Below are 27,642 nucleotides of genomic sequence, written 5' to 3' on the forward strand. Positions count from 1 at the left end.
GACTAAGTGGTAATACTGCTTCAAAGGACCGAGGGGGTTATAGTGGATCACAAACTGAATATGAGCCAACAGTGTGGTGCAGCTGTGAAAAAGTCTAATATCATTCTGAGGTGTAAGAAGAGGAATGTCATGTGTAAGACATGAGAGGTAATTGTCCTGCTCTACTAAGCACTGGTGAGGCCTCAGCTGGAGTACTGTGTGCAATTTCAGGCTGCCACATGTTAGGAAAGGTGGACAAACTGGAGAGAGTCTAGAGGTGAGCAACAGATGATAAAAGGTTCAGAAAACCGGACCTGTGAGGAAATGTTAAAAAACTGGGCATGTTGAGTTTTGGGAAAAGAAGACTGAGGAGGAACCTGTTACCAGTCTTCAAATGTGCTAAGAGCTCTTTTAAAAATGTCTGTGATCAATGGTTCTCCATGGCCATTGAAGGCAGGAGAAGTAGTAATGGGCTTAATCTGCACCAAGGGAGCTTGAGGTTAGATGTTAGAACATTAGAACGGCCATACTGGGTCAGACCAAAGGTCCATCTAGCCCAGTATCCTGTCTTCTGACGGTGGCCAATGCCAGGTGTCCCAGAGGGAATGAACAGAAGAGGTAATCAAGTGATCCATTCTCTGTCGCTTATTTCTAGCTTCTGGCAAACACCATCCCTGTCCATCCTGGCTAATAGCCATTGATGGACCTGTCTTCCATGAACTTACCTTGTTCTTTTTTGAACCCTGTTATAGTCTTGGCCTTCACAACATCCTCTGGCAAAGAGTTCCAGAGGTTGACTGTGTGTTATGTGAAGAAATATTTCCTTTTGTTTGTTTTAAACCTGCTGACTATTAATTTCATTTGGTGACCCCTAGTTCTTGTGTTATGAGAAGGAGTAAATAACACTTCCTTATTTACTTTGTCCACACCAGTCATGATTTTATAGACCTCAATCATATTCCCCCAAGCTGAAAAGTCCCAGTCTTATTAATCTCCCCTCATACGGAAGCCGTTCCATACCCCTAATCATTTTTGTTGCACTTTTCTGAACCTTTTGCAATTCCAGTATATCTTGTTTGAGATGCGGCGACCACATCTGCACGCAGTATTCAAGATGTGAGCATACCATGGATTTATATAGAGGCAATATGATATTTTCTGTCTTATTATCTATCCCTTTCGTAATGATTCTCAACATTCTGCTCGCTTTTTTTGGCTGCTGCTGCACATTGAGTGGATGTTTTCAGAGAACTATCCACAATGACTCCAAGATCTCTTTCTTGAATGGTAACAGCTAATTTAGACCCCATCATTTTATATGTATAGTTGGGATTATGTTTTCCAATGTGCATTACTTTGCATTTGTCAACAAATTATCAACAAATACTTCTAGCATTGGTATATACGCACTTTAAAAACTTGTCATTTTTTAGCTGTCTGCCATTACATGATGTAATTGAATGGGACTTTTTTCACTTGACTGTTTCTCATCTGATCTTACCTGCCAGTGCAGCAGGCACGACCTGAGGGCTTGCAGGCCAGCAGCACCCTGCAGGCCATGCTCCTCCCCTGTGTATCCTTTCTGCCCAGTGGGGCTGCAGCAACTGGCACACATTGCAGTTTTAGGCTGAGGCCAGCAGGTGGTCCTTGCTGGCCTCCACATGGCAGTTGAGCAGAGGAAACATCTGTTCCTAGGGGAATTCTGCACCACTGCACAATGCAGCGTTTGCACAGAATTAATGCTCTGTGCAGCATTTCCTTTGTGCCTGCAGAATTGGCACTGCAGAGCTGCTAGCTGCTAGTAGCCACAGAGCCCAGCTCCCAAATAGATGCTGCTGGGAGGAGGGATCAAAGCTGGAGTCGTCCCAGCAGCTGCAGTGCCTAGCTGAAGGAAAGAGGTGGCATGCAGGAAACTCCATACAAGCCCTGGACCTAGCATCAGGTTGTTTCTCCCTCTGGGGGGTAGGGAGTGTGGGTGTCTAGGCTGGGGGGGAAGGGGGCATGGCTGGGCTGTGCAGAGGAAGGGGTGTGGGTGGCTGGACTGGGAGGCACCCCACAGCTGAGCTCTGGAGGGAGGGGGGTGTGGGTGTCTGCCCTCCCCAGCTGGGGCGGGGAGAAAGAGGAATTGGGTTGTTGTAGGGGTTTCTTTAACTCTCTACCTCTGGAGGAAGTTTGTTGTCTGTATTGTTACAGATATAGTTGCCGACAGGTATTTTGAACTAAATTATCAAAATAGTTGAAATTGATGTGGGTACATTGTGTTATTGTTACAAAATATGCAGAATTTTAAAATATTCTGCACAGAACTTTTAAATTTTTGGTGCAGAATTCCCACAGGCGTAAACATCGCTGGTCCTGCCTGTAGCGACCCCCAGTTCCAGCATCGTGACACTTCCCAGCAGACAGGAGGGAAAAGCTGGTGCCTATAGCCATCCCAGGGAGGGCAATGAAGGGGACAGCCCTTCCTGCCCACAGTAGCCAGGCAGCTGCCCCCAAATGATGCCCCAGCTCCCCAGCCTGACCCCATCCAGCCCTTGCTGCCATGGCCTGAGTGTGGTGGGTTGGAGGCAGCTGGAGCCCTAGCAGAGGCACCCTCTTCCCCTGGTGAATGTGGCCCCAGTCCCTATGCACATGCGCACACACACACACAACCCAACGGCAGGTGTAGCCGGTGTCCTTTATTGCTGGTGTAGGCAGTGGGCAGGATGCCCTGGCATGCATACATGGGCACCATGCTGACTCCCAGCCTGGCATGGGCATTTCCTTAACACACATGATAAGCAGCCATCCCCAACTCCCCATGGCTGGGGGTGCCAGGCAACAGGGGCAATGGCTGGACCATGCAGGCACTGCCCCCTCCATAGACAGGGCACCCCAAGCATAGCTGCTTCTATAACATGGTGGCACTCTGCTGTGACCCTCTTCTTCAGCCCCAGACCCATCCATGGCAGGAGGCACTGCAACCCTCCCTTCACATTCACATGGGTTCCCTTAAGCTAATCCTGGGTGAAGGGCCCCCACCCCCAAACTCTGGGCACTTTTCCTCCCTGCCAGAGCAGCTCAGAAGGGAGCTGCTGGGCCTTGTGCTTTGAGAGGGGATGGGATGAATTTCCATTAGAGCCTGGAGTCGGGGAGAGTGTCATGGTTTTACCCCCTCCCTCCTCAAAAAAAAATTGGCTTTTTTTCCCTATAACTGAATATTTTATAAACACTGGAAAATCCAGCAATGGAGGACAACATCACATACGTTAAATACCCACATGGAGCAGCCAGTCTTCATGAACATGCATACACACACACAAACCACATCCCTACACCACACACACATCCCACCCCCAAAGATATTCACACAAACACCACACTACAGATAAACATACACCCCCCCATGCACAAACATGTACACACAAACCACCATTCCCAAACATTCACACACACCACACACAAACGTCCACCCCTACGTCCTCAAATAGACATACAAACCACACCCCTACGCCCTCCCACACACAAATGTACACACACATCCAAACATACACACGAACTACACACATCGTACACCCCACACGCACACACATCCAAATGTACACATACACACATCCTACACTGCACACACCCAAACATGTATACACACCCCCTACACCAAACATACAGAAGCAAGAAATATAAATAAAGCTGGCCTCTCCAGTACCGGGCTCCCTGGAGGGAAGTTGTGCGGGGGGATTGGGTGCATTTCCATGACGCCCTGCAGTGAGCACCCTCAGGCAGCTGTGCCTGGGCACCTGGCACACTGAAATCAGCGCTGCAGGTGCAGGCTCTGCAAGGCACAGCAGCATCAGGTATCCCAGCAATACCCAGGGAAATGCCAGAGCTGGCTTGGGTGCGAGAAGGCAATTGATGCCTTGAGCTTAGCTTGGGGCCAGTCTGCCCATGTGTTGCACTTTCATGGGATCCATATGGGGAAAGGCACATCCAGGGAATCACCTCCCACTCCCCACCAGCCCTGAGCACCCACCCAGCAGGGCCCCAGCTTGGAGCTCTGTCTGCTAGTGTCCAAGGAGGCTGCACTGCATGGAAGCCAGTGGCCTTGGTGCAGCCTCTGCACTAGCCTCCCCTACTCCGTAATGCAGAGGGTGGAGGTGACAGGCTTTGAGCTGGGGCCTCCAGATCACATCCAGGGTTGTGCCTGCTGCTGCTGCTCACATGGGAGGCCTCCTTACCAGGCCTGACCTGCACAGCAGCCACAGGGAAAGCTCAGGCTGGAAAGAGCTGGGGGCTTGGCTGCCAACCCCAGGCCCTGGGTTCAGTGCCAGCCAGCTCCAGGGTGGGGCAGAGACTGGGAGGAGACTAAAGACGCCCATGAGAAGCAGCCACAAAGAACTCCAGGCCCCAGTCTCTTGCCTCATGCTGGTCTGTCCACGTGCCATGGGAGCCCAGGGCTGCTGCCCATTCTCCCCTCACTGTTCCATCAAGAGCTGCAGCCGAGCAGGATTGGAGGCAGCATCCAGGCTGGGGGAGTCTGGAGTAAAGAGCCTGGAGTATTGTCAGGTTGGGGGAGGATGTAAATGTGGCACCAAGATACTAACTAATGCCACGGCAAGCTGAGCGTGAGGTGCCATGACTGGCACAGCCCCTCCTACTCCTTGGCAGGGTGCAGTGGATCGTGGCTTCTGTGTGAAGCAGCCCCGGAGCAGAGCACGCATGATGGAGGTCAGGGACCCTTGTCAATACTCTAACCCTATGCAGGGGGGACGCCTCGCCTGGGATGGTGGGAGGCCAGGAACAGGCCTTAGCTCTAGCTCTCTCCTGGCCCAAGGCTGCCCCCACCCAAGTGGCACGCAGGGTGGCACTTAGTAACAAAACACAGACAGCGAGGCCAGTCCCACAGCGGACCAGACTGAGCCCACTGCAGCCAGAGCCCTGGGGCAGCTCTGACACTCATCTTCCTGAGAACCAAGTCAAACTCCCCCCTGCAAGGAAGGCTCCACCTGGGATGCTAGAAGGGGCATCAAAACTCACCACCCTTGGGGGCTGGGAGGCTCCCTGCTGACCAGAAATACATGCCACAGGAGGGATAGGTACATGGTGCTCCTGACCTGTGCCCCGCCCAGGGCCTGGAGCTGCCTTCCTGACTAGCCTGCAAGAAGCTGCTATTGGCAGAGCTGCTGTGGCCTGGGAAGCCCGCTGCCAGGGTCACACAAGCAGCGCCTGCAAACTTCAGCTCCAGCCCAGCCAGGGGACAGGCTCAGGCTCAGAGGCTGATTCTTTGGCTTCTGAAATGCAGAGGAAAGGAAGGCGCTGTTCCCCCTGCCCTGTGCGCTCCCTGCACATGGTATTGCCCCAGGGCAGAGAGCCAGGCCAAGGGAATGCCAGGATCCAGGCTCCTCCCAGCCCTGCCCTGTAGCCAGACAGAGCTACTATGTCATCCACAGAGGGCTGAGAGTGACAAACACTGCAGCAGTGAGTGACCCTGAGTGCAGCCCCCCGGCTGGCTCAGCCCCTCATCCATACTGCAGCCCCAGAACCCCAACCTCAGTGGGCTGCCACTCACTGCCCTGGTGTCTCCAAGCCTCCAGCCATGCTGTGCAAATCAAAAGGCTGCAAGAGCCAAGTGCTACGCAAATTTGGTCACGCTCCAAATGGCTTTGGCTTAATCTCTGGGTTCCTATTAATACTGGGAGCCTGGGCGCATGCTCCTGGGAGCTCGGCGGCCATGCCCGGGTGTGCACTGTGTTGGTCTCTCCAGAGCTCCAAGCCCAGAGGGCAGAGTGTGCTGGAGCCCACGAGCGAGCACGAGAACACCTCCTGTACGCTGTACCTGCTGCTCAGGGCCCTTGCTCCTGGGCAGGTTGCTGGATTAAGGCTGACGGCATGAGTCAACGCCTGCTACAGGGCTGGGCCAGGCTCCTGAGTGTGGAGCCCAAATTTCTTTAGCTGAAGCCCCACCATCTGGTGCCTGGCACCTCCCCTGCTGGTGTCAAGGCCCCAGGCTGTGCCCAGCTCCCACCATCTGGCTCATGTTTTGGTGACACTGGAGCCCGGCAGGGGATGTGGACGGTCCCAGGGAGCGTAGGGGCCGGGGGAGCCAGGCACGGTGGTGGAGCAGCCAGGCCACTCACAGGCACACGTTGATCTGCTTGGAGAGCTCTCGCTCTAGGTCCAGGATGAGGGCATCAAAGTCCTTCAGGTTCAGGCGGGGGCTGAAGGGCGCCTCGGGGTCGTCGACCAGGGCAAAGTCCCCCACGAAGACTGTCTGGCTGGGGCCACCCAGCCCCTCCCGCAGGTCCAGCACCTCATTCTCGCTGTCGCTGCCAGCCACCTCGGCGTCGTTGACCTCGTGCCCCAGCCCGGCCACCAGCCCGTACTCCTGGCTGCACACGCTCCACTCCCCAGCGTAGCGGTTGGTGGGGGGGCTCTCCAGGCCCCGGGGCCGGTGACGAGCCACCACCTCGCTCTCCATCAGATCCAGCCGCAGTGCAGGGTGGCGCCTCTGCCGCAGGCAGCTGGGCTGGGCCCTTTCCCGGCCCCCCGCGCCGGGCCCTGTCCTGTCGGGGGCTGGGGAGACAGATCCCAGTTACCGCAGTGCTCTCCTCCCACAGCCAGACCGGCCAGTCAGAGGCTGCGATCCCACGGGGAGGAGCCCGGCAGCGCATTGTCCCCCCCCACCCCGCAGCAGGCCCCCGGCGGCGCATTCTCCCCCCCCACCCCGCAGCAGGCCCCCAGGCAACACGCTCTCCCCCCACCCCGCAGCAGGCCCCCCGGCAACACACTCTCCCCCCACCCCGCAGCAGGCCTCTGGCGGTGCGCTCCCCACACCCCCACCCCGCAGCAGGCCCCCGGCGGCGCATTCTCCCCCCCCCACCCCGCAGCAGGCCCCCCGGCAACACACTCTCCCCCCACCCCGCAGCAGGCCTCTGGCGGTGCGCTCCCCACACCCCCACCCCGCAGCAGGCCCCCAGAGGCGCATTGTCCCCCCCCCGCCCATCCCCATCCCCCAGCAGGCCCCCGGCAGCATGCTCTCCCCTCACCCCCACCAACACCCTCCAGCAGGCCCCCCGGCAACATGCTCTCCCCCACCCCGCAGCAGGCCCCTGGTGGCATGCTCTCCCCTCACCCCCACCATCACCCTGCAGCAGGCCCCCCGGCAACACACTCTCCCCCCACCCCGCAGCAGGCCCCTGGCGGTGCGCTCCCCACACCCCCACCCCGCAGCAGGCCCCCGGCCGCGCTCTCCCCCACACCCTGCAGGAGACCCCCAGCTGCGCTCTCCCCACACCCTGCAGCAGGAATCCGGCGGCGTTCTCCCCACACCCTGCAGGAGACCCCCGGCTGCGCTCTCCCCACACCCTGCAGCAGGCCCCCCGCAGCACGCTCTCCCCACACCCTGCCGCAGGCCCCCTGCAGCACGCTCTCCCCACACCCTGCAGCAGGCCCCGGCTGCGCTCTCCCCACACCCTGCAGCAGGAATCCGGCTGCGCTCTCCCCACACCCTGCAGGAGACCCCGGCTGCGCTCTCCCCACACCCTGCAGCAGGAATCCGGCTGCGCTCTCCCCACACCCTGCAGCAGGCCCCGGCTGCGCTCTCCCCACACCCTGCAGCAGGCCCCGGCGGCGCTCTCCCCACACCCCGCAGCAGTCCTGCGGCCACACAGTCCCTCCCCTCAGCTGCACTTACCAGGCCAGGCTTGCAGCAGGTAGTGCAGCACCTCAATGTGCCTCTTGAAGTCGACGGCACTGGCGATCTCCTCGCAGTGGGCGTAGCTGCGGGCCCTCTGGCGCCAGGGCTCCTGATTCTGGTTGAGCAGCACTGGCCCGAAGCACACGGCAATGTTCTGGGAGTTCATGCGGTTAAAGTCGTGGAAGGAGGCCACCAAGCTGAGATGGTCCAGCAGCACGGTCAGCGTAGCCTGGGGAGAGGGGAGCGTCAGTCCAGGATCTGGCCCTGCCCCACCCACCCAGTTCCGTGGGCTCAGGATCATCCCAGAAATCCCAGGTTTTTGTACCTCAGAGGTCACAGCCTTAGTCTGTGCCCAGGTGCCAGGCTCCTTGGAGGGAAAGCACCTGACTTGGAGAAGCTGGGGGAAGGAGGGACGGCCCGACACTGAAGCCGAGGTGGCTGGAAGCTGAAGCCAGACAAATTCAGACTAGAAATCAGACACAAGTGTTTCCCAGGGAGGGGGATGAACCACTGGCACAAACTCCGGGGGAAGTGGTGGATTCTCCATCTCTTGATGGCTCCAAAGCCAGGCTGGGGCCAGGCTGGGAGATGCTTTAAACACAAGTTACTGGGCTCAATACACAACATGGGGGTAACTGGGTGACATGTAAGGGCCAGTGCTGCCCAGGATGTCAGACTGGGTGATCTAATGGTCCTTCCTGGCTGTAAAATCTGCGAATCTTGCTATTTTCTCTGATCTCACTGCGGTGAAATCCCTTGATCCCAAGGGGCAGCCAACCTGGAAAGCTGTCCAGGATCTTAGGTCCCTGCAGTGAGCAGCACTGGCTACATGCCTGGGGCTGTGCCAGGGGAGTACCCAGCCCCCATGTATCCAGCGCTGTCACGGACATGTGCAGCCCATGTGCGCAGCAGGGGCAGCGCTGGCTCCGTGCCGCTGGCAGTGCCAGGTGTGCCCAGCCCCCGTGTGTGTGGCAGGGGCAGCGCTGGCTCTGTGCCGCTGGCAGTGCCAGGTGTGCCCAGCCCGTATGTGCACAGCAGGGGCAGCACTGGCTGTGTGTCCAGGACGGTGCCAGGGGAGTGCTCGGCCCCCGTGTTTGCGGCGGGGGCAATGCAGGCTCCATGCCAGGGTTGTGCCATGCACATACCTGGCCCACACATGCAGCAGGAGCAGCACTGTCAATCACTGTCACAGGCATGCCCAGCCCCGATGTGTGCGGTAGGCGCAGCCCTGGCTCCGTGTCTAGAGCTGTACTCCCACACGTGCAGCAGGACAGTGCTGACTCCACGCCTGGGGCTGTGCCATGCACATGCCCAGCCACCACGTGTGTGGCAGGGGCAGAGCTGACCACAGCCTCCCATCGAGGAGATGGGGATGTGCCAGTCTATGGTGACATTGTTGCAGCAGCACCAACCAGCCCCGTGGGACAGCTCCAAGGGCACTGTGGCTTGGCTCCACAGCCAGGTCTCCTTTCCTACCTGCCCTCACTCCCCTGCTCCGCCCACTGGCAGGCACTCACCTTCTCAATCTCTGGCAGGCAGTCCAGCAGAGCGACCGTCTCCTCCGCATTCTGCCTGCTGAGCATGTCTTGGGGCGGGCGCTGGGCCATGGCCTCCAACACCACCTCATAAAGGGTCTTGGTGATGAGGGGCGTGGGCAGCTCCCGCAGATAGTCCTTCAGGATCCCTGCAGGAAAAGGCCAAATTCCTGTCAGCTCCTTGGCAGGCTCCTCTCCCAAACTGGTCTCTGCTGGGTCCCATGGCGGGGAGGGCACAGGACTCATGGCACTGAGCAGCCTATAGAAACTACAGGGAGTGCACAGAGAGCCCCGACTTCTGGGTTCTATCTCTGGGAGGCGAGTGGGGTCTAGTGGCTAGAGCAGAGGGACTAGGAGTCAGGACTCCTGGTTCTACCCCTAGCTCTAGAGGGGGAGTGGGGTCTAGTGGGTTCAGAGAGCCTAAGACCAGAAGGGACCATTATGATCATCTAGTCGGACCTCCTGTATAACAGGCCAGAGAACTTCCCAAAATAATTCTAAGAGCAGAGCTTTTAGAAAACCATCCAATCTGATTTAAAAAATCAGTGATGGAGAATCCACCACGACCCTTTTTCAAATGGTTAATTACTCTCACCATTAAAATATATGCCTTATTTCCAGTCTGAATTAGTCTGCTTCAACTCCCAGCCATTGGATGGGTGTTACAGTTTTCTCTGCTATATTGAAGATCCCCTTATTAAATATTTCTTTCAAATGTAGGTATTTATAGACTGTGTAAGTCACCCTTTAACCTTCTCTTTGTTAAGCTAAATAAACTGAGCTCCTAAAGTCTATCTCTGTAAGACATATTTTCTAATCCTTCAGTCATTCTCATGGCTCTTCTCTGACCCCTCTCCAATTAATCAACATCCTTCTTGAATTGTGGGCCCCAGAACTGGACACAAGATTCCAGCAGGGTCGCACCAGTGCTGAATACGGAGGTAAAATAACCTCTCTACTCCGGCTCAAGATTCCCCTCTTTATGCATCCAAGGACTCTTTTGGCCATTGTTCAGCTGATTATCCACCAAGACAACTACCAGATCTTTTTTCAGAGTCCCTGCTTCCCAGGATAGCATCCCTCCATCCTGTGAGTGTGACCTACAGTCCTTGTTCCTGATGTACACATTTACATTTAGCTAAATTAATACATACATTGTTTGCTTGTGCTGTTTACCAAGCGATCCAGATCACTCTGTATCAATGACCTGCCCTCTTCAGTATTTGCCACTCCCCCAACTTTTGTGTCAGCTGCAAACTTTATTAGTGATGATTTTATGTTTTCTTTCACCAGGCCATTAATAAAAACATTAAATATCACAGAGCCAAGAACAAGTCCCTGTTGGACACCACTGGATCCACACCTGCTCGATGACAATTCCCCCTTTACAATTACATTTTGAAACTTATCTATCAGTGAGCCACTTTTTAATCCATTTAATGTGTGCTGTTATATTTATATTGTTCTAGCTTTTTAATCAAAATGTCAGGGGGTACCAAGTCAAATGCCTTGCAGAACTCTACGTATATGACATGTACACGATTACCTTTATCAGCCAAACTTGTATCCTCATCACAAAAAGGTATCAAGTTAGTTGGACCGGATTAGAGTGGGGGGTCAGGAGACAGGACTCCTGGGTGCTTTACCTTGCTCTGGGAGACGAATGGGATCTAGTGGGTTGCAGTGAGCCTCCTACTGACTTGCCTGAGCACGTGTGTCGGGGGGCAATCCAGGAGCTGTGCTGGTGCTGCATGGGGGTGAGGAGTGGCGGGGCACTGACCTGTGATGACGTTGATGTCTGGGTACAGCTGTTCAGAGAGCGTCACGGCTGCACTGTCCCTCTCGAAGGCATCACGCAGCTCCTTCTTCACAGCCGCCGAGCCACACAGCCGGTAAAGCCCTACAATCTGGGCACAGGAGGTGCTGTCAGTGGGAGAGCCCATTCCCCCCCGCCCCCCCGCACTTGTCCCCGGACCCAAGGGGCAGCATGGGGAGGGGACAGGGACACAAAGAGGGAAGACAGCACGGAGCCCATGGCCTGCTGGGATCCGGCCTGCTCAGGAGCCGCGCTTACCGGCTCCTCGCCATGTACCTGCTGTGCCTGTGTTAGCTGCGTGGCATGGGGCTGGAGTGCCAGGTGTCCTGCAGAGCCCACTCCCCCAGTATCATCCCCCCGCCACTCACCTTCAGTCCCCGCTTCTCGATCTGGGAGACGCATTTCTGGATCAGCAGCGGCACCTTGGTGGCAGTGTTCTCCCTTTCCACCAAGTGACGCAGCTCCACGCCAAAGACCCGTGGCTCCCGGTCACTGGGGCTGCTGGGCATGTCCCACTGCTCCACCAATGTCAGCTTGCAGTAGAGCAGCCCGCGTGGCTCCAGCCGCACTGCCAGCTGCTGGGCCCTGCACCCTGAAGAGCAGAGGGCACCGGCATGTGTCAGATTGGAGCAAGATGTGGACGGTCAGCAAGGGCCAGCTGGGAAACCACAGCATCTGCCCCCCCTTAGTTCTGCCCTATGCCCTCCCCCACACAGCTCTGTCCATCTGAGTACCATTGGACCCTGCCTTCTGCCCATTTGTATGTGTCCCCCAGAGTCCTGCCCAGCTAAACCCCATGGGGCACTGATCCCTGCCCATCTGTATGTGCCCCCCAGAGCCCTGTACATCTGAGCCCCATTGGGCACTGCCCCCTGCCTGGGTGTCACTGCCCCCTCTCAGGCATCTCCCCATCACCAGGGCCCCCGTCTCACTGGCTGCTCCCGTTACCTCTGAAGACGTGGGGCAAGACAATGGTGCCATGGCAGCACACACGGTTCCGGCAGGTAGCCAGGTCCCAGGAGAAGACAATGACCTTGAGGTGTCGGGTGCCCTCCAGTTCCAAGTTGAAGGTGTGGTTGAGGCTGAGGAAGGCGGCTGTCCAGGGCAGCAGGGCCGTGCGCGCCTTGGGGGCTGCATCCACCTGCAGGACGCAGAACACCTCCCTGGACTCAGCCTTTGGGGGCTTAAGGTCCCCCACACCGTACAAGTGGACACTGACTAGGCCCGAGATGGGCTGCACACAGCGCGGCTGTTCCAAGGAGCTGTAGGGCTGGAAGGCATCCACGTCCAGCCTGGCCCCAGGCTCATGCCCCTCTGGCCCGGGACAGGCACGCTTGTCCGCCTTGGCCAGCAGCTCAGGGGAGTCACCATCACTCAGGTAGCCACCCTTGCTGGCTGCCTTGGCACGGTGCGGGCCCTGTTGGGATGCCACACTGCTGTCCAGGTGGTAGCGGCTGATTACATTCCCTGGCTCCTTGCGGGCATCCCTGGGTGAGGTGCTGCCACTGCCCTCAGGCTCCTGCCCCCGGGGCTGGGCACTACGCAGGCTCAGCTTCCTCCTCAGCTCCGGCAGCTTCTTCATCTTCAGGGACAGGCGGCGCACGGTGCCCGGGGACTTCACCCTGCCCAGGGAGCGCCCCTTCTTGGAGACGCTGGGGCTCAGCGGGGGGGATGGGCCAGCCAACCCCACAGCCGCGCTCAAACATGAAATCGGCAACTTCCCTGGGGGGAGAGACCTGATGAGACGGGCACCTCAGCCACAGTGGACACTGGCATGCATGGGGAAAGGGAGCCCCTTAATCTGGGGCATGGAAGGGAAGGGCCATTACAGGGAGGAGGGCCTGTGGGACCCAGAGCAGCCAAGACTGACTTGCTGGGGATGGAAAGAGTGGCTAATCCCACACAGGGAACCAGGCTGCAGTGGGCATGCGGACGCAAGGACAGGGACCTGGGGAGGGGCTCTATGGAAAGAGGGGGACCCCACGGGATCAGGTGTCCCATGGGATTAGGGAACCAGCGGGGGGAGGGGGGTGGCATGAGAGGGGAGGGGCTCATGAGATCAGGGTGGGGCTGCCACCAGAAGATGGTGGGGCCACATGGAAGCAGCTCTGTGTCATGTTTCTGCCATGCTGTTCAACCCAGAACACACCCTGTTAGCAGCACACCCCTCACCATAGGCCAGTGTCCTGCCGGCACCCATCTCCTCGCCTCGGTCCACTGGCCCAGCTGGGGTAGGTGCATTCTGTGAGCTGGGGCTCTCCACTTGCCTGGCGATGCTCCTGGGGGGCCCTTCATCACCTGGCTCTGCCCTGCTGGGCCCGCCCTTGTCCCTGTCAGATTCCCGGCTCCCTGTGCCACTGCCCCACTTCCTCCAGGAGCTGCCAGGCTCGGTGCCTTGCCTGACACCTACAATGTCCTCATCTTCAGGGATGGGGTTGTACCAGATCTCCCCTTCGCTGCCCGCGGCGCCCACCTCCTTCAACTCTGTGCTGGTGCTGGGGGCCAACTCCTCCGGGCCCTGGGCCTTGCCAGAGGAGAGGATCCAGTGGCGGCTGCTCCTCTCCAGGTTCTGCAAGTAGGCGCCATGACTGGCACACCTCACAGCACTGCCAGAGGCGCAGAGCTCCACATAACTGCACATCGACTCAGCCTCCTCATCACCAGGGGCCAGGCTGGGCTGAGGGGCTGGGGTCGCCAGGGCCAGGCTGGGCAGAGGGGTGGGGGGCACTGGGGTTGGGGGGCTCTCCACAAGCCATGCCTCATCCTCAATGGCTGGCCCCCCTGTGTGGGTGGGTGAGAACAGCTCCTGGGGCCGCAGAGGGCACTGGGAGTCCCCATCAGTCTCTCGCCCACAGGCAACTGGCCCTACGCCTTCACCCTCATCCTGCAGCTCTGCGGAGGCCGTGGGGCTGGCAGGCACCTTCCTGCTGTAAGAGCTACATGGCACATCCCGGATGCCACATGAGAACCTGGCCCAGCTCTGCTTCCTGGACACGGTGATGGCTGCCCCTCTCCGACAGCTCCCATCGTGGTCATGAGACGCTGGCTCTGGCCCAAGGACTGGCTCCAGCTCCATGGGAGAGTCCAGCATCCTTGAGGGGCGCTCTGTGGGGAACAGGAAATGTGAGCGGAGGGTTAATATCAGAACATGCCCAGTGCACACACACGCCATACCTAGTGCATACATCAAATGCCCACCCAGCATATACACACACACACACCATACCCACTGCACACACAGCCAATATGTACCCAACGTATATACGCACCATAGCCAGCACACACCCAGTGGTGCACACCTAGTACACCACACCACAAACCTCTTAATGCCAACGGACAAGAGGGTGCAGAGGTGTCACTGGACTCTCCTGATTCTGGTGTATACATTCTGGTTCACCAAAGCATATTGTGGGAGGTCTCAAATAAAAGCTGGTGTCACACTGGTCAGTAATATCGTTGTGAAATGTACCTACAGATACTATGTAAAGAGTTATGTAGACATACTGAAAATATACTCAAGACTGTGTCTAGAGACTTGGCACCAGCAAAGGAGAAGAACAGGTTTCTCTCCAACAAGAAATGTTTCTCTATCTGGAAGGTTGCACATAAATTAAGTATTGTATGCTTCACAGTGGGTGCCTTATCACCAGTCTGGACTGAAAGCAAATGAAGGATTGTAAGAATTTCAAAAGAAACTAAATAGGAAGAACAAAGCAGCTGGGGGGTGAGAGACACCTTATCGGCAGGTAGACATCAAAGGGTTGAGCCACTGTGTTTTGGAGGCAAAGATATCCAGGCACCCTTCACTGAGGAAGAAAAAGGACAACACTTTTGTTTCATGGAAAAGGGATAGGAGTGTGGTTGAGGCTGGTATGGGTTGGTGAGGGGGTATGGCCATGCAGGCTGATGTTTGTGTGGGTTGTGTGGGATGGAAACATGGCAATGCGTTGTTGGGACTGGTGTGGGTTGTATGGGAACAAGCATGGGGCATGGCCTATGGGACCGGAGTGTGGCCACGTGGGCTGAGGCTGCTATAGGCTGTAGGGGAGGAGGTGTGGCCTGTGGGATAGGGGCTCAGGCTGGCACAGGTGGTATGAGAGAGGGCATGACCCATGGGATAGGGTTGTGGCCATGCATTGCTGCGGGAGACAGTGTCTAAATTAGCTGTTACCACTTAAGAAAGAAATCTTGGAGTCATCATTTATAGTCCTCTGAAAACATCTGCCCAAAGTGCAGCAGCAGTCAAAAAAGCGAACAGAGTATTTTGAACCATTAGGAAAGGGATAGATAATAAGACAGTAAATATCATAATGCCATTGGATAAATCCATTGTACGCCCACACCTTGTCACTACATCCCAAAAACATATATTAGAATTGGAAAAGGTACAGAGAAGGACAACAGATGACACAAATTTGGGGAAGTGGTAAGTAATGAAAAGGTCACTGATTCAGATCACTTGGTAAACTGGGCACAAGCAAACAAAAGGTGTTTTAATACAGCTAAGTGTAAATGTGTACAACTGGGAGCAAATACTGTAATACTCACAGGACGGGGGCTCTACCCTGGGAAGTAGTGACTCTGAAAAAGATGTGGGAGTCATGGTGGATAATCAGCAGAACATGCGCTCCCAGTGTGAGACTGGGGTCAAAAGAGCTAATGTGATCCTGGGCTGCATAAACTGGGGAATCTCACGTAGGAGCAGAGAGGTTGTTTTACCTCTGTATTTGGCACTGGTGCAACCACTGCTGGAATCCAGTGTCCAGTTCTGGTGCCCACAATTCATGAAGGATGTTTATAAACTGGAGAGGGTTCAGAGAAGATCCATGAGCATGATTAAAGGATTAGAAATATGCCTAATAGTGATAGATTCAAGGAGCTCAATCTATTTATCTCAACAAAGAGAAGATTAAGGGCTGACTTGATCACAGTCTATGAGCACCTACATGGGAAAGAAATATTTAATAATGGGATCTTCAATGTAGCAGAGAAATGTCCAACATGATCCAATGGCTGGAGGTTGAAGCGAGACAAATTCAGACTGGAAAATAAGGTGTAGATTTTTAACAGTGAGAGTTATTAACCATCGGAACAATTTTACCAAGGGTGGTGGATTCTCCATCACTGACAATTTTTAAATCAGACTGGATGTTTTTCTAAAAGATCTGCTCTGGGAATTGTTTTGGGGAAGTCCTCTGGCCTGTGTCATACAGGAGGTGGGGCTAGATGATCACACTGGTCCCTTCTAGCCTTAGACTCTATGAAAAAACAAAATGATGAGGGGGATGGAACAGCTTCCAGACAAGGAGAGATTAAGAAGACTTGGACTGTTCAGCTTAGAAAAGAGACGACTAAGGGGGGATGTGATAGAGGTCTATAAAATTATGACTGGTGTGGAGAAAGTGAGTAAAGAAATATTATTGACCCCTTCACATAAGAGAAGAACCAGGGGTCATCCAATGAAATTAACAGGCAGCAGGATGAAGGCTAACATAAGGCAGTACTTCACACCATGCACAGTCAATGTGTGGAACTCATTGCTATGGGTGTTGTGAAGGCCAAAAGTATAACTGGGTTCAAAAAAGAATGAGATAAATTCATGGAGGATACGTCTATCAATGGCTATTAGCCAAGATGGGCAGGGATGCAACCCCTTGTCCTGTGTCTCTAACCTGTTTGCCAGAAGCTGGGACTGGATGACAGGAATGGATCATTTGATAGTTGCCCTGTTCTGTTCATTTTCCTCTGAAGCATCTGGCACCAACCGCTCAGACCGGACACTGAGCTGGATGGACCATTGGTCCGACCCAACATGGACGTTTTTATGTTATGGGGGAGGCAGCTCTGGACACTCCCTGCTCAGGATGTGCATTGCTGAGGGGAGGGATGGGCTGTCTGCGACCTCTGCTCGAGGGGGGCTGTTTCCTGCAGGGGCCTGAGCCCAACCCTTGCACAGTGGAGTCCTCCCCCAAGTCCTTCGCCACAGCCTCAGCACTGGCCCTCAGCCTCCTGGGCCTGGCTGCCCCAGCATGTGCAGCAGGGCTGACAGAGGCGTCATTGTGGGAACGCTGGCTGGGCAGGCGGGGAGCTCCCAGCACACACAGCTGCTCACAGTCCCTGCCAAGTTGGATTTCCTGTTGTTTACTGCCTGGCTGTCAGGGCAGCGCTCCCTCCTCCCAACCTGGCCTAGCCTGGCCCCGCAGCCTGGGGACACAGGGCCCTTTGCAGAACGGGGCCCACCCGCTATGTACAGCCCCCGCCTCCCACAGCCTCCTCCTGGGAACGAGCCCATAGACCAGCATCACATGGGCACACCAAATGTGGGATGCAAAGAAGTGGAGACCTCCACTCGTTTCCCTCCCTACAAATGCACATACCCTGCTCCTCTCCCCCGCACGCTCCATTGCCCCATACCTCCTTCCCACTCCTCGCTCCCTCCCACACACATTGCCCCCCCAACCCCCTGCTCCCCACACACACACCCTGCTCCCTCCACATGCACCCTACTCCCCATCTACACGCCACCCTGCTCCTCCCACACACGCACCCCTCTCCCCACTCACAGACACCCTGCTCCCCACTCACAGTCACCCTGCTCCTTCCACACACGCACCCCTCTCTCCACTCAGAGACACCCTGCTCCTCACTTCCCCCCACACATCCCCCACTCTACCCCACACTCCCTACTCCCCATTTCCAACACACACACACCCTGTTGCTTGCTGGCCTCACACTGTGGCTCCTCCACATACCCCCACACTGACCCCGTTCCCCTACACACACACACCCAGCTCCTTGCTCCCCACCCACACCCTGCTCCCCCTACACATGCCAACGCTCTCCACTCCCCTGACACACAGACCCCACTGCCCCCTCACATCTTCCCCACTCCCCACGCCCCCACGCAGACACCCTTATCATAGAATATCAGGGTTGGAAGGGACCTCAGGAGATCATCTAGTCCAACCCCCTGCTCAAAGCAGGACCAAGCCCCAATTTTTTCCCCAGATCCCTAAATGGCCCCCTCAAGGATTGAGCTCACAATCCTGGGTTTAGCAGGCCAATGCTCAAACCACTGAGCTCTCCCTCCCTTGTTACCCTCCCCAACACACACCTCATTGCTCCCTTACACCGTGTCTGCTCCTCGCTCACCACCACACCCCACTCCCCCCACAGACCACTGCCTCTCACATCTTCTCCGCTCCTTGCTCCCCCGCCCCACTCCTTGCTACCCTCCCCTCCCACACACATGTGCACCACATTATTGTCCCCCCCACATCCTCCCTGCTCCTCACACACATGCACACCTGCCTCCCCCTCCCACACACATGTGTGCACCCCACTCCCGACACCCACACACCCCCATTCCTTGGCACACCTGCTGGAGCTGGGCGAGATCTCTACCCACAGATGCTGGGGAGCTGAGGAGCAGGATGAAGCTGGTTGAATCACAAGGGACCAGAGTGGGGGGAGTGGAGAACAAGAAGGAGCCAAGGGTGGGTTTACAGGGGGGCAGTGGAGGCTGGCCAATTGCTGTGGCAGGAGGATGGCTTAACGGCCATTGGCTGGAGGGGTTGATGTGGGTGTCAAAATCCAACCCAGAATCCCCCCATTTGAGAGGTGGAAGATTTCCCCAGACTCCTAGGGCCCAGGACCCTACAAAAAGGACAGTATGTGGGCCACACCCAGCATGGACCCCGCAGAAGGGCGGACCCATGCCAGCCAGGTTCAATCCCCCAGAGCTCCTGGGCAATGGGGCTGCTGGATCTGAGCGGGGGGACGGGTGGGGCGGGGGAGACGGGTTCTGGGGCTGCATGGGGGGAAGGGAGACCAGAGCTGGGTCTGCACAGAGGGGACAGGCGGGCCTGGAGCCACTGCATCTGTATGGGGAGATGGGAAGAGCTGGGGCCACTGGGGTGGGGGGAGGCATGGGGTGATGGGTGGGGATGGAGCCACTGGGACCACACAGGGGACGGGTGAGGATGGGGGCAGCTGGGTCTGCACGGGGGGATGGGCGGGACTGTGGCCGTTGGGTCTGAATGGGTGGGGAACAGGTAGGGCTGGGACGACGGGGTTGATGCCACTGGAGGGTATTGTGTAGTGTCAGGGGGATCGGAGCTGGGGCCTCTCATGGGAATGGGAGGGGCTCGGAAGCGGGGCTGGGGCCGCTCAGTGGGGTAGGTAAGGCTGGGACCATTGGGTCAGCGTGGAGTGGGGGGTGGACCTGGAGCAGGGTTATGGTCACTGGAGTGGGGGAAGCGGGTCTGGGACCATGGGGGATGAGTGGGGCTGGGGCAGGGGCTGCTGCGCCTTTGCGGGGGGAGTGGGGCTGGGGCTGCTGGGTCTTTGCAGAGGGAGCAGGGCTGAGGCTGCTGAGAGGCCGGGGGGAGCAGGGCTGGGTCCACTGGGTGGCACCCCAGTGAGTTGACTCCACTAGCCCTGCAGAGGCACAAGGACCAACAGTCAATCAGGGAAAAGAATCATCACCATGTGACTGGGGTGACAGCACAGGAAATAATGCCCCGAATCTCCCGCTCACAGGGTTGACCCAGTGACTCGATCCTGAGAACGGCAGGGCCCCAGGATCAGGTTGGGCCAGAGGGCGCTGGCTAAGGGACACTCCCCAATGGCAGGGAGAGTGACCTGCCTTGAGGCAGCTCCTTGCCTCCTGACCCCACTGTGCCAGCGCCCCAAACCTGCCAACAGCAGGACACCCCCAGATCTCCAGAGTCCCAGCCCAGCACCTCATCCCCAAGGCCGGCCAGCCTCTCACATCAGCGCTTCTGAGCAGCCACCCTCCACTACTAACCCAATTCCATCCTTCCAGGTGAAAGAGCTACCTCCTCTGCAGCATTGTACCCTTGCCTACCAGGGCCCAGTCTGACCTTCCCTCCCTGGCCCACGGCCCTTCGTCCGTTCCCTTTGTGGCTGGACATGGTCATTGATTCACCCCAGTGGCCTCTCCCTGCTCTTCTCCAGGCTTGCCCTGCATCCTGCTGCCCTCTCTCCTGAGGGCTAATCTGTAGGAACACAGAGAGGAGTCCGGAGGAGGGGGCAGTCACTGGTGAGTGCCCCCTCACCTGTGCTGAGAGTGCAGGGACACAGGGACAGGCAAAAGACTGGCCCTTTGCCCCAGCCCCTGTTGCCTCACATGGACCAAGATCCCTGGAGGTGATACCCCGATGCACAACGGCAGGGCTGCCTGCGCACCAGGATGGCATCCAAGGGTACTTGTGGCCAAGCACCAGCAGCAAGGACGGGACACAGCCTCAGCCCATGGGAGGCAGCAGGAGGCCTGGCTTGTGGATGCTGCTAGGTCAGAGATGAGTGCCAGCGTGGAGCCCTGAAGGCCTAGACCGTGGCTGTTCTGTGCCTCAGAGGTGCTCATCCTCAGGCTGGGAAAACCATGCCATGGCCACAAGCTCTCCTCCAGGTGAGGGAGCCCCACATACCGCTTTGCAACCCCTCCTCAGCCATGCACTGCTCACGGCCACACAGGGGGCTGGTGGGGACCGTACTGCTCCTGTGAGCTGTGGTGGGTGGAAAGAGCTGAGGACTCCCTGCATCATGCAGGACAGGCAGTCCAGGGAGCATCTTCCTTCTCCCAGTGGCTGCATGCAGAGAGTGAATGGGACCAGTGGACAACTGGACCTGGGTGGACTCTGCAGGAGATTTGCAATTTCCCATCACCACCCACAGAAGGCAGCCTGCTAAGGACCAATCAGCCCACATGGAGGCATTTCCTTGGCCCCTGGCTGTCAGCGTGGCCTTTTCTGCTGAACCAGAAGGCTGCATAGCAAGGGCAGGACAATTCCGGGAGCTGATCTAGCAAAGGGAATTGCCAAATCATTGATTGCAGGCTGTTCTCCATCACAAACTCACCAGGAACCTACACCTGCTCTGACTGCAGGAAGCCACTCGTCCTGGACTCCTGTCAGAGGCTTCTTGCTGGGTCACTCTCTCACCCCTTTGCCATCTCCTCACAGTCTCGGTGGGGGCTGGCTCTGGCATGAACAATTCCTGCCTCTGAATATTAAAGAAACTGGATCCTTCTGGGTGGAGGGGAAGAATTCTTTCTAGCATCTCCAGCCTCCTTGGTCACTAAGAACACATCACACTGGCTCCGTGCACGCTATGGGCTTTCCCTCTGGAACATCCTGCAGGTGCTCCCGGTAGCAGCGACAGCCCGTCATGCAGCATGCACTCTGTCCCACCCAGATCCTCTCAGATCAAGGATGCAAAGTTTCAGTCTATCTGTCAGGTGCCGGGGCAATCCCCTGAGGCAGCCTCAGCCACAGAGCTACCCAATGGGGAGTGGAGGGGATGGAGTTTTGCCTTTTCCCTACTGAGCCAGACCGGCTCAAACTCACAGGGGGTTGGTTTTGTTGCAGTGACCCAACTGCATGCCCAGGTGTCTGGGGTCAGAACTGGCTCCAGCCGAGCTCGGCTCTGGCTATGGCCCTTGGGGGCCTCAGGTGCTGTTTGTGCTCTGGCGGCACTGGGCCCCATTGCCATGTGACATATCCTGGTCCAGCACAACCCCGTCAGCTACAGCTGCTATGACTAGGGCCCTACCAAATTCACGGCTGTGAAAAACACATCACAGACTGTGAAATCTGGTCTCCCCCATGAAATCTGGTCTTTTGCGCACTTTCACCCTACACTATACAGATTTCACAGGGGAAGACCAGCGTTTCTCAAAATGGGGGTCCTGACTCAAAAGAGGGTTGTGGGGGGGGGGGGGTCGCAAGGTTATTGTAGGGGGGGTCACGGTATTGCCACCCTTACTTCTATGCTGTCTTCAGAGCGGGGTGGCCGGAGAGCAGCAGCTCCTGGCCAGGCACCCAGCTCTGAAGTCAGCGCCCTGCCAGCAGAGGCGCCGAAGTAAGAGTGGCAATCCCATACCATGCCACCCTCACTTCTGTGCGGCTGCCTTCAGACCTGGGTCAGGACCCCTACAGATACAACACTGCTACATTTCAGATTTAAATATCTGAAATCATATTTATGATTTTTAAAATCCTATGACTGTGAAATTGACCAAAATGGACAGTGAATTTGGTAGGGCCCTAGTTATGACTATCTGATTCCTGTCTGTCAGGCTGGTGTGGCTCTGTGGTCTCCTGGCTCCCCCTTCCTCTCTGATAGATCGTCAGGGAACTCTCCTCCTCCCCTTGTGGTGGGGGTCCCTCCCAGCTCCATTCTTAGCCCCATCTCTCGGGGGCCTCAGCTGCTTTGACTTTCTTCTCTGCTGGTGACTCACAGATTTGCCTCCCTCCAACTGCACTCCCCTCCCAGCCCTCCTGGATCCCTTTGGCAGGGTGCTGCCATGAGCTGAGACTCACTGTGGCCCAAACCCACCTCCTAAACCACCCCCACACTTTCCTCTGTCTGGAGGTGCCGCTCAAGCCCATCATCTAGTCCCTGTCTCTGAGCCGGCCACTCCCCTGACCCATCCATCCGGCCACTGCTTCTTCCTTCGCAGCCTCTCCCAGTCCCTGGCCTGTGCTTCCTGCCTGCACGGCCAGTGCTCCCATCCAGCCCCAATCATCACAACTCTGGCCACAAGGCTGGCACCCCAACCCCACCCCATTCAGAGAGTCTGTGACCAGAAGGGACCAGTGTGATCACCTAGTCTGACTTCCTGTAGAACACAGGCCGGAGACCCACAATAGTTCCTAGAGCAGATCTATTACAAAAACCTCCAATCTGGATTCACAACAAGCTCATCGCCCCACAGCATCCCCAACCCCAGGGCTCAAAGCTTAGTGAGTCTGGCCCCAAAACTACGAGATCGGCTCCAAACTGATGGCAGCATCTCAGCCAGCCAATGCAGGGGTGGAACATTTGCCTCCTGGAGTTGGGTCCATTTAGGGTCATGGTTCCAGCCTTTTCCCCCCACCACCAGGGCCAGAAACTCCCTGTTTTTGTAATGAAAGCTGCCAATTTTCCCAAATCCCAGGACTCCAGGAGCTGAGGCTTTGGGACACTCAGCATAGTACAAGTGTAACCCACACACCTTCTGGGTGTGGTGTTCTGTCCCATCTAGTGGCACCAAGACCACGCAGAGAGAGGTCCCCGATTCAATCCTGCCTGCCGACGACAGGGGTCTGTTGGCGTTACAAGTGGGGGCTCATCCAGGATTCCAGCTGGGAAGCCTCTGAAGTTTGGGATGTGCTTCCTCAGCTAGGGGAAGTATGTAACCCACACACCTCCTGGGTGTGGTGTTCTGTCCCATCCAGTGGCACTGAGACCACTTAGCGAGAGAGATTAATGAGTCTGCTCTACAGCCTTAGCTAACATCCAGCTGGCTTTTAGCTCACACAGTAGAGGTTGATGCAGGAAGCTCCAGAGGTCCTGGGTTACACAAGGCTTCTGTCACACTGGGAGATTTGGCCTGGCTATTTGCCTCCCCCTCCCTCCACTAGGTCCCCTCCTCCACCCATCCGCTCGGCCCCCACCACCCAACCTTTGCTCAGTGCCTCCAGCACTGCTGGGCCATGTCCCCCAGAACCCCCTTGGCACTCACACCCAGACCCCCCCCGCGCCCCCAACAGCTCCCAGACAAAACCCACTCATCCCCCTCCTCACCCACTCACTCCCCAGGCCACAGCGCACAGAGACCCGCCAGCCCTTAGCCGCCCAGACACACACACTGGGATCCTGACTCCTGATGGAGTCTGCGCTAAAACAAACCACAACCAAACCCCGGCGCAGCGGGGAGGAGGCAGCTCGGACTGCCCCGTGCTGGGGATTGCCGGGCAGCTGGGTGGCGGCGAGCGGCTGGGTCTGAGCCCTCCCCGCTGGGGCGGGACGGGTCTGGGTTTGCCCAGGGAAGCCGGAGTCCCCGGGCAGTCGAGTCCTCTTGCCCCGGCGGGCGGCTGTGGGGCCGCTGGTTGGCTCCTGCCCCTTCCCCTCCCAGCCCGCCCCCCGCATTCTTTCCTTCCCTCCTTCTGCCTTTTTAGGAGCGAGGCGACTGGTGGGGCTCGAGCGCCGCCCCCCTGCCCCTCCGATCCCAGCTCCCCTGGCGCCCCCAATGGCGGGGGGGGCCCTGCAGCCCCAGCTCCGGGCACCCCCTCGGAGCCCCGCTGGCTCAGCCCCTGCCCGGCGGGGCGCTCCGCTCCCCCGGAGCATCCTCGGGCCGGGCCCTTCTGCGCTGAGAGCCAAGTCCCCGGCTGCAGCGGCGCCCCAACCCGCCCTGCCCGCGAGCCCCTCCTCGCCCCGGGGCGCCTGCAGCCCGGACCCGCGGCGGGTAGCCCCGGCAGCGACGCCGGGACCAGCCGCCCCGCGCTCCTCAGCCCCAGGACGGTGCCACTCGGGCGCTTCCCCGGTGCTCTGAGCCGCGCATCCCTGCCCCGCCCGCGCCCCGAGCGTACCTCGCTGCTTCGCATCCGACTTCTTCCCGGGAAGCTTCTCTTTGCCCCGCAGCCTGGAGAACGTCCTCCGCAGCAGGAGCTCGGCCATGGCCCGGCCGGGGCGCACAAGACCGGGGACGGGGGAGGGGCTCCTCACGCTGCCAGGCTGCCCCCGCTGCCCAGGGGTCGCCCGCCGACGTCCGCCCGCTGCTGCCCCGCCATCCCGCGGCTCGGCCTCGGGCAGGAAGCCACAGGAAACGAATTCCAGGAATGCTTTCCCCAAACTCGGCCGGGCTCGGCCCCCAGCCGGAGCCAGAGCAGGAGCTGCTGGGAGCTGTAGTTTCCTGGCCCCGGAGCTCGCGCGAGCTCGCCACTTGGCTTCGTTCCCCGGGGTCCGAGCTGGGAAGAGCCCGCCAGAGTGATGCGTCCGCCCCCGGCCGAGCAACGGGCCATTCCCGAGGCAGAACACCACACGAGGATGGGGAGGGGGGCAGCGAGCGCCAGGCTACTGCCCTTCCGTGGGAGTGGGGGTTCTAGACTATGGGGTGGGGGCTCTGGAGGGTGCGGGCTTTGGGGAGCGCTGGGGGTGGAGCTCTGCAATACATGTGGGGGCTCTAGGGAGCGCACGAGGGGACTCTGGAATGTGGGTGGGGCTCCGGGGAGCATAGACGGGGTGGGGGCTCTGGAATATGGGGTCGGGGCTCTGGAATACGGGGTGGGGGCTCTGGAATACAGAGATGGAGGCTCTGGGGAGCGCTGAAGGGGATGGGGGCTCTGGAATGCAGGTGTGGGTACTGGAGCACAGAGGGAGTGGGGGGCTCTCGAATATAGAGGTGGGGGCTCTGGGGATCTCTGCCACACAGGGGGCTGCTTTTGGTGGTTGTTTGGGGTTATTTTTTTACTCTTTTCTGCTTGTTTTAACTCAGCCATACACAGGACACCCAGCCCTCTGGGCACTAGAGAGCTCCTTGGAGGGCTCCAAGCTGCAGGCTCCCTCAGCCTGCCATTGCAGGGGGAAGGGGGATCTTTCCCAAGGAGAGTTCTGCTCCCAAGCGCAGAATTTACTTTGAAGTAAACAGAAGTTGGCAAAAACAAACCCACACCAAAGTGTTTTAAACTATAAGGAAAGAAATCTTTCCCCCACCACCCCAGGTCACCAACTCTCCCTCCAATGCAATCTGCCCACAGAGCCACATTCCTGCAGAGCATCCATCCCCCAGACAGGCCCCAGTACCCAAAGGAGCCCTGTTCCTGCAGAGCACTCCCTGGCCAGGCCCCAGTACCCCACGGAGCCCTGTTCCTGCAGAGCATCCCCCAGTCAGGCCCACGTTTATTGCCAGTTTGAATGACTCATTTCAGCTTCCAGCCATTGGATCACATTATGCCTGATTAAAGACCCTCTAAAATCAGAGACTTTTTCCTCACATAGGTACTTCTAGATCTTGATTCAGTCATCCTTAACGTTCTCTTCGAGCAACTACACAGACTGAGCTCCATTAATCTCACTATTCAGGCAGTTTTCCTGACCTCAGATTTTTCTGGTGCATTTTCCCAGAGCCCTTTCCCCCATTTCAAATCCCATGTTGCGATGGGGACTCCAGAGCTGGATGCACCATTCAGTAACGGCCGCTCTAGTGTTGTATACGTCTAATGTTCCCAACTCCATGAGTGTGTCAGCCACTAGCGGGCACTAGTCCTACCATATTTCACCTGTTCACCCTGCTGACCTGATGCCAGATCTTTGCAAAAATCCCACTAATTTTGGAATTTCAGGATGCAGACCCCTGCCTGTTTTCGATAGGGAGGGATTGACCCAGGTACTGTCTGACTTGCTCCAGTGAGATCAGGACAGCAAACCCTACTGCTGCCTCAAGGGTCATCACTCTAAAGAGCGGAAATAACTGTCCATGCAGAGAAGCAGGTATTCTCTGTAGCTGAAGGGCGCCTGGACCTGGTCAGCTTCCTGACATAGGATGAGCCCTCCCCACAGTCTCTCTGACCAGCGTCCAGAACCACTGGCCAGCATGGGGGTTCATCACCTATTGATGCCCCAGCTGCCACCACTACTCCAGCTCTGTACGCAGCGAGTGCACGCTCCTTAGCGAAGCACGTACGGCTTTCTCGCAGCAACAGGCTGCTGCCAACATGTGCCCCACCACCTCCTGTGCCCTGCACCAGCCTCTTCTAGCCCAAATGAGAGTTACCTGAAAGGGCTGACAAGGGAGGGGGACCATTGTACTGGGAACCCGAGTTCAGGGACCCTCCAAAATGTCTGTACCTGGGGAGAAATGGGAGAGAGGCGCCACAGCAAAGATGATGAACTGGAGCCCCAAATTTCTCTCAACGGACCTCTGCACTAAGGACAGTGTTTGACACAGGTCCTGTTCTGTGTTGGATCCCTGCCTCACCACTGGTTGGAAGAAAGGCTGCACACTGAAATCTGGAGTATGCCGCACCAGAACCAATTCATTTGCCTGAGTTGCTGAGCTAACACCACTGGTGGGCGGGGGGGCCAGAAAGGAGAGCTGAGCTCTCCCGCAGTGTTCACAGGGCGACTCTGCTTACTGCGGCAGTGGGACCCATGAGATGTGCTCCCAGATGTCTGCACAATACGTGCGGCACCAGCGCAGGTGCAAGGTGTTATGGCAACTGGAGGGTCTGCAGCATGGCCCCTCTCCCTCATGATTGGCTCATCCCAGGGATGTAATTGGGTGGGGCGGGGGTCACTCGAGTTAACACACCCCTAGAGTCACAAAGTCAGCATTCCCATCTGGGTCATACATTCAGAGAGTCCAACGCCAGCAGGGACCATTGTGATCATCCAGCCTGACATCCTGTGTAACACAGGCCAGAGAACATCCCCAAATTAATTCCTAGAGCAGAGCTTTTAGAAAACCATCCAATCTTGATTTTAAAATTGCCAGTAATGGAGAATCCACCACAATCCTTAGTAAACTGTTCCACTGGTTAATTACCCTCCTGGTTAAAAATTTACATCTTATTTCCAGTCTGAATTTGTCTAGTTTTAATTTCCAGCCATTGGGCCATATTATGCATTTCTCTGCAAGACTGAAGTAACCATTATTAAATATTTGTTCCCCACGTAAGTACTTATAGACTGTGATCAAGTCACCCCTTAACCTTCTCTTTGTTAAGCCATATAGGTTGAGCTGTTTGAGTCTATCACTATAAGGCATGTTTTCTAATCCTTTAATTATTCTCATGGCTCTTCTCTGAACCCTCCAATTTATCATCAAGGCTACGTTTTAGTCATGGGTATTTTTA

General features: G+C 57.1%; 1 protein-coding gene across 2 annotated transcripts; it reads right to left on the reverse strand.

Annotated features, from left to right (window-relative positions):
* Positions 1-2,642: 2,642 nt before the first annotated feature.
* Positions 2,643-24,688, reverse strand: SYDE1 (synapse defective Rho GTPase homolog 1). Of its 2 annotated transcripts, none has more exons than XM_037884085.2 (8): positions 24,379-24,688; positions 13,175-14,107; positions 11,951-12,724; positions 11,371-11,594; positions 10,967-11,093; positions 9,169-9,335; positions 7,649-7,880; positions 2,643-6,528 (listed from the first exon to the last, which is right to left on the reverse strand). In XM_037884085.2, the coding sequence occupies exons 1-8, from the start codon at positions 24,464-24,466 to the stop codon at positions 6,089-6,091; spliced, it is 2,985 nt and encodes a 994-aa protein (XP_037740013.1). In that variant the 5' UTR covers positions 24,467-24,688; the 3' UTR covers positions 2,643-6,088. The 2 variants fall into 2 exon arrangements, with proteins under 2 accessions (XP_037740013.1, XP_043388904.1); XM_043532969.1 differs by lacking the exon at positions 24,379-24,688 and adding an exon at positions 23,594-23,645.
* Between the last annotated feature and the right edge of the window lie 2,954 nt (positions 24,689-27,642).

Source organism: Chelonia mydas, chromosome 20 (genome assembly GCF_015237465.2).
Source record: "Chelonia mydas isolate rCheMyd1 chromosome 20, rCheMyd1.pri.v2, whole genome shotgun sequence".
NCBI classification, from domain to species: Eukaryota; Metazoa; Chordata; order Testudines; family Cheloniidae; genus Chelonia; species Chelonia mydas.

Bases quoted from the DNA above. Each gene is read 5' to 3' on its own strand.
- SYDE1 (XM_037884085.2), bottom strand. From the start codon at position 24,466: ATGGCCGAGCTCCTGCTGCGGAGGACGTTCTCCAGGCTGCGGGGCAAA. The intron at 14,108-24,378 runs GTACGCTCGGGG...TGTTCCCCACAG, and splicing joins GTCGGATGCGAAGCAGCGAG to AGCGCCCCTCAAGGATGCTG. The intron at 9,336-10,966 runs GTCAGTGCCCCG...CTTTTCCTGCAG, and splicing joins AGACATCAACGTCATCACAG to GGATCCTGAAGGACTATCTG.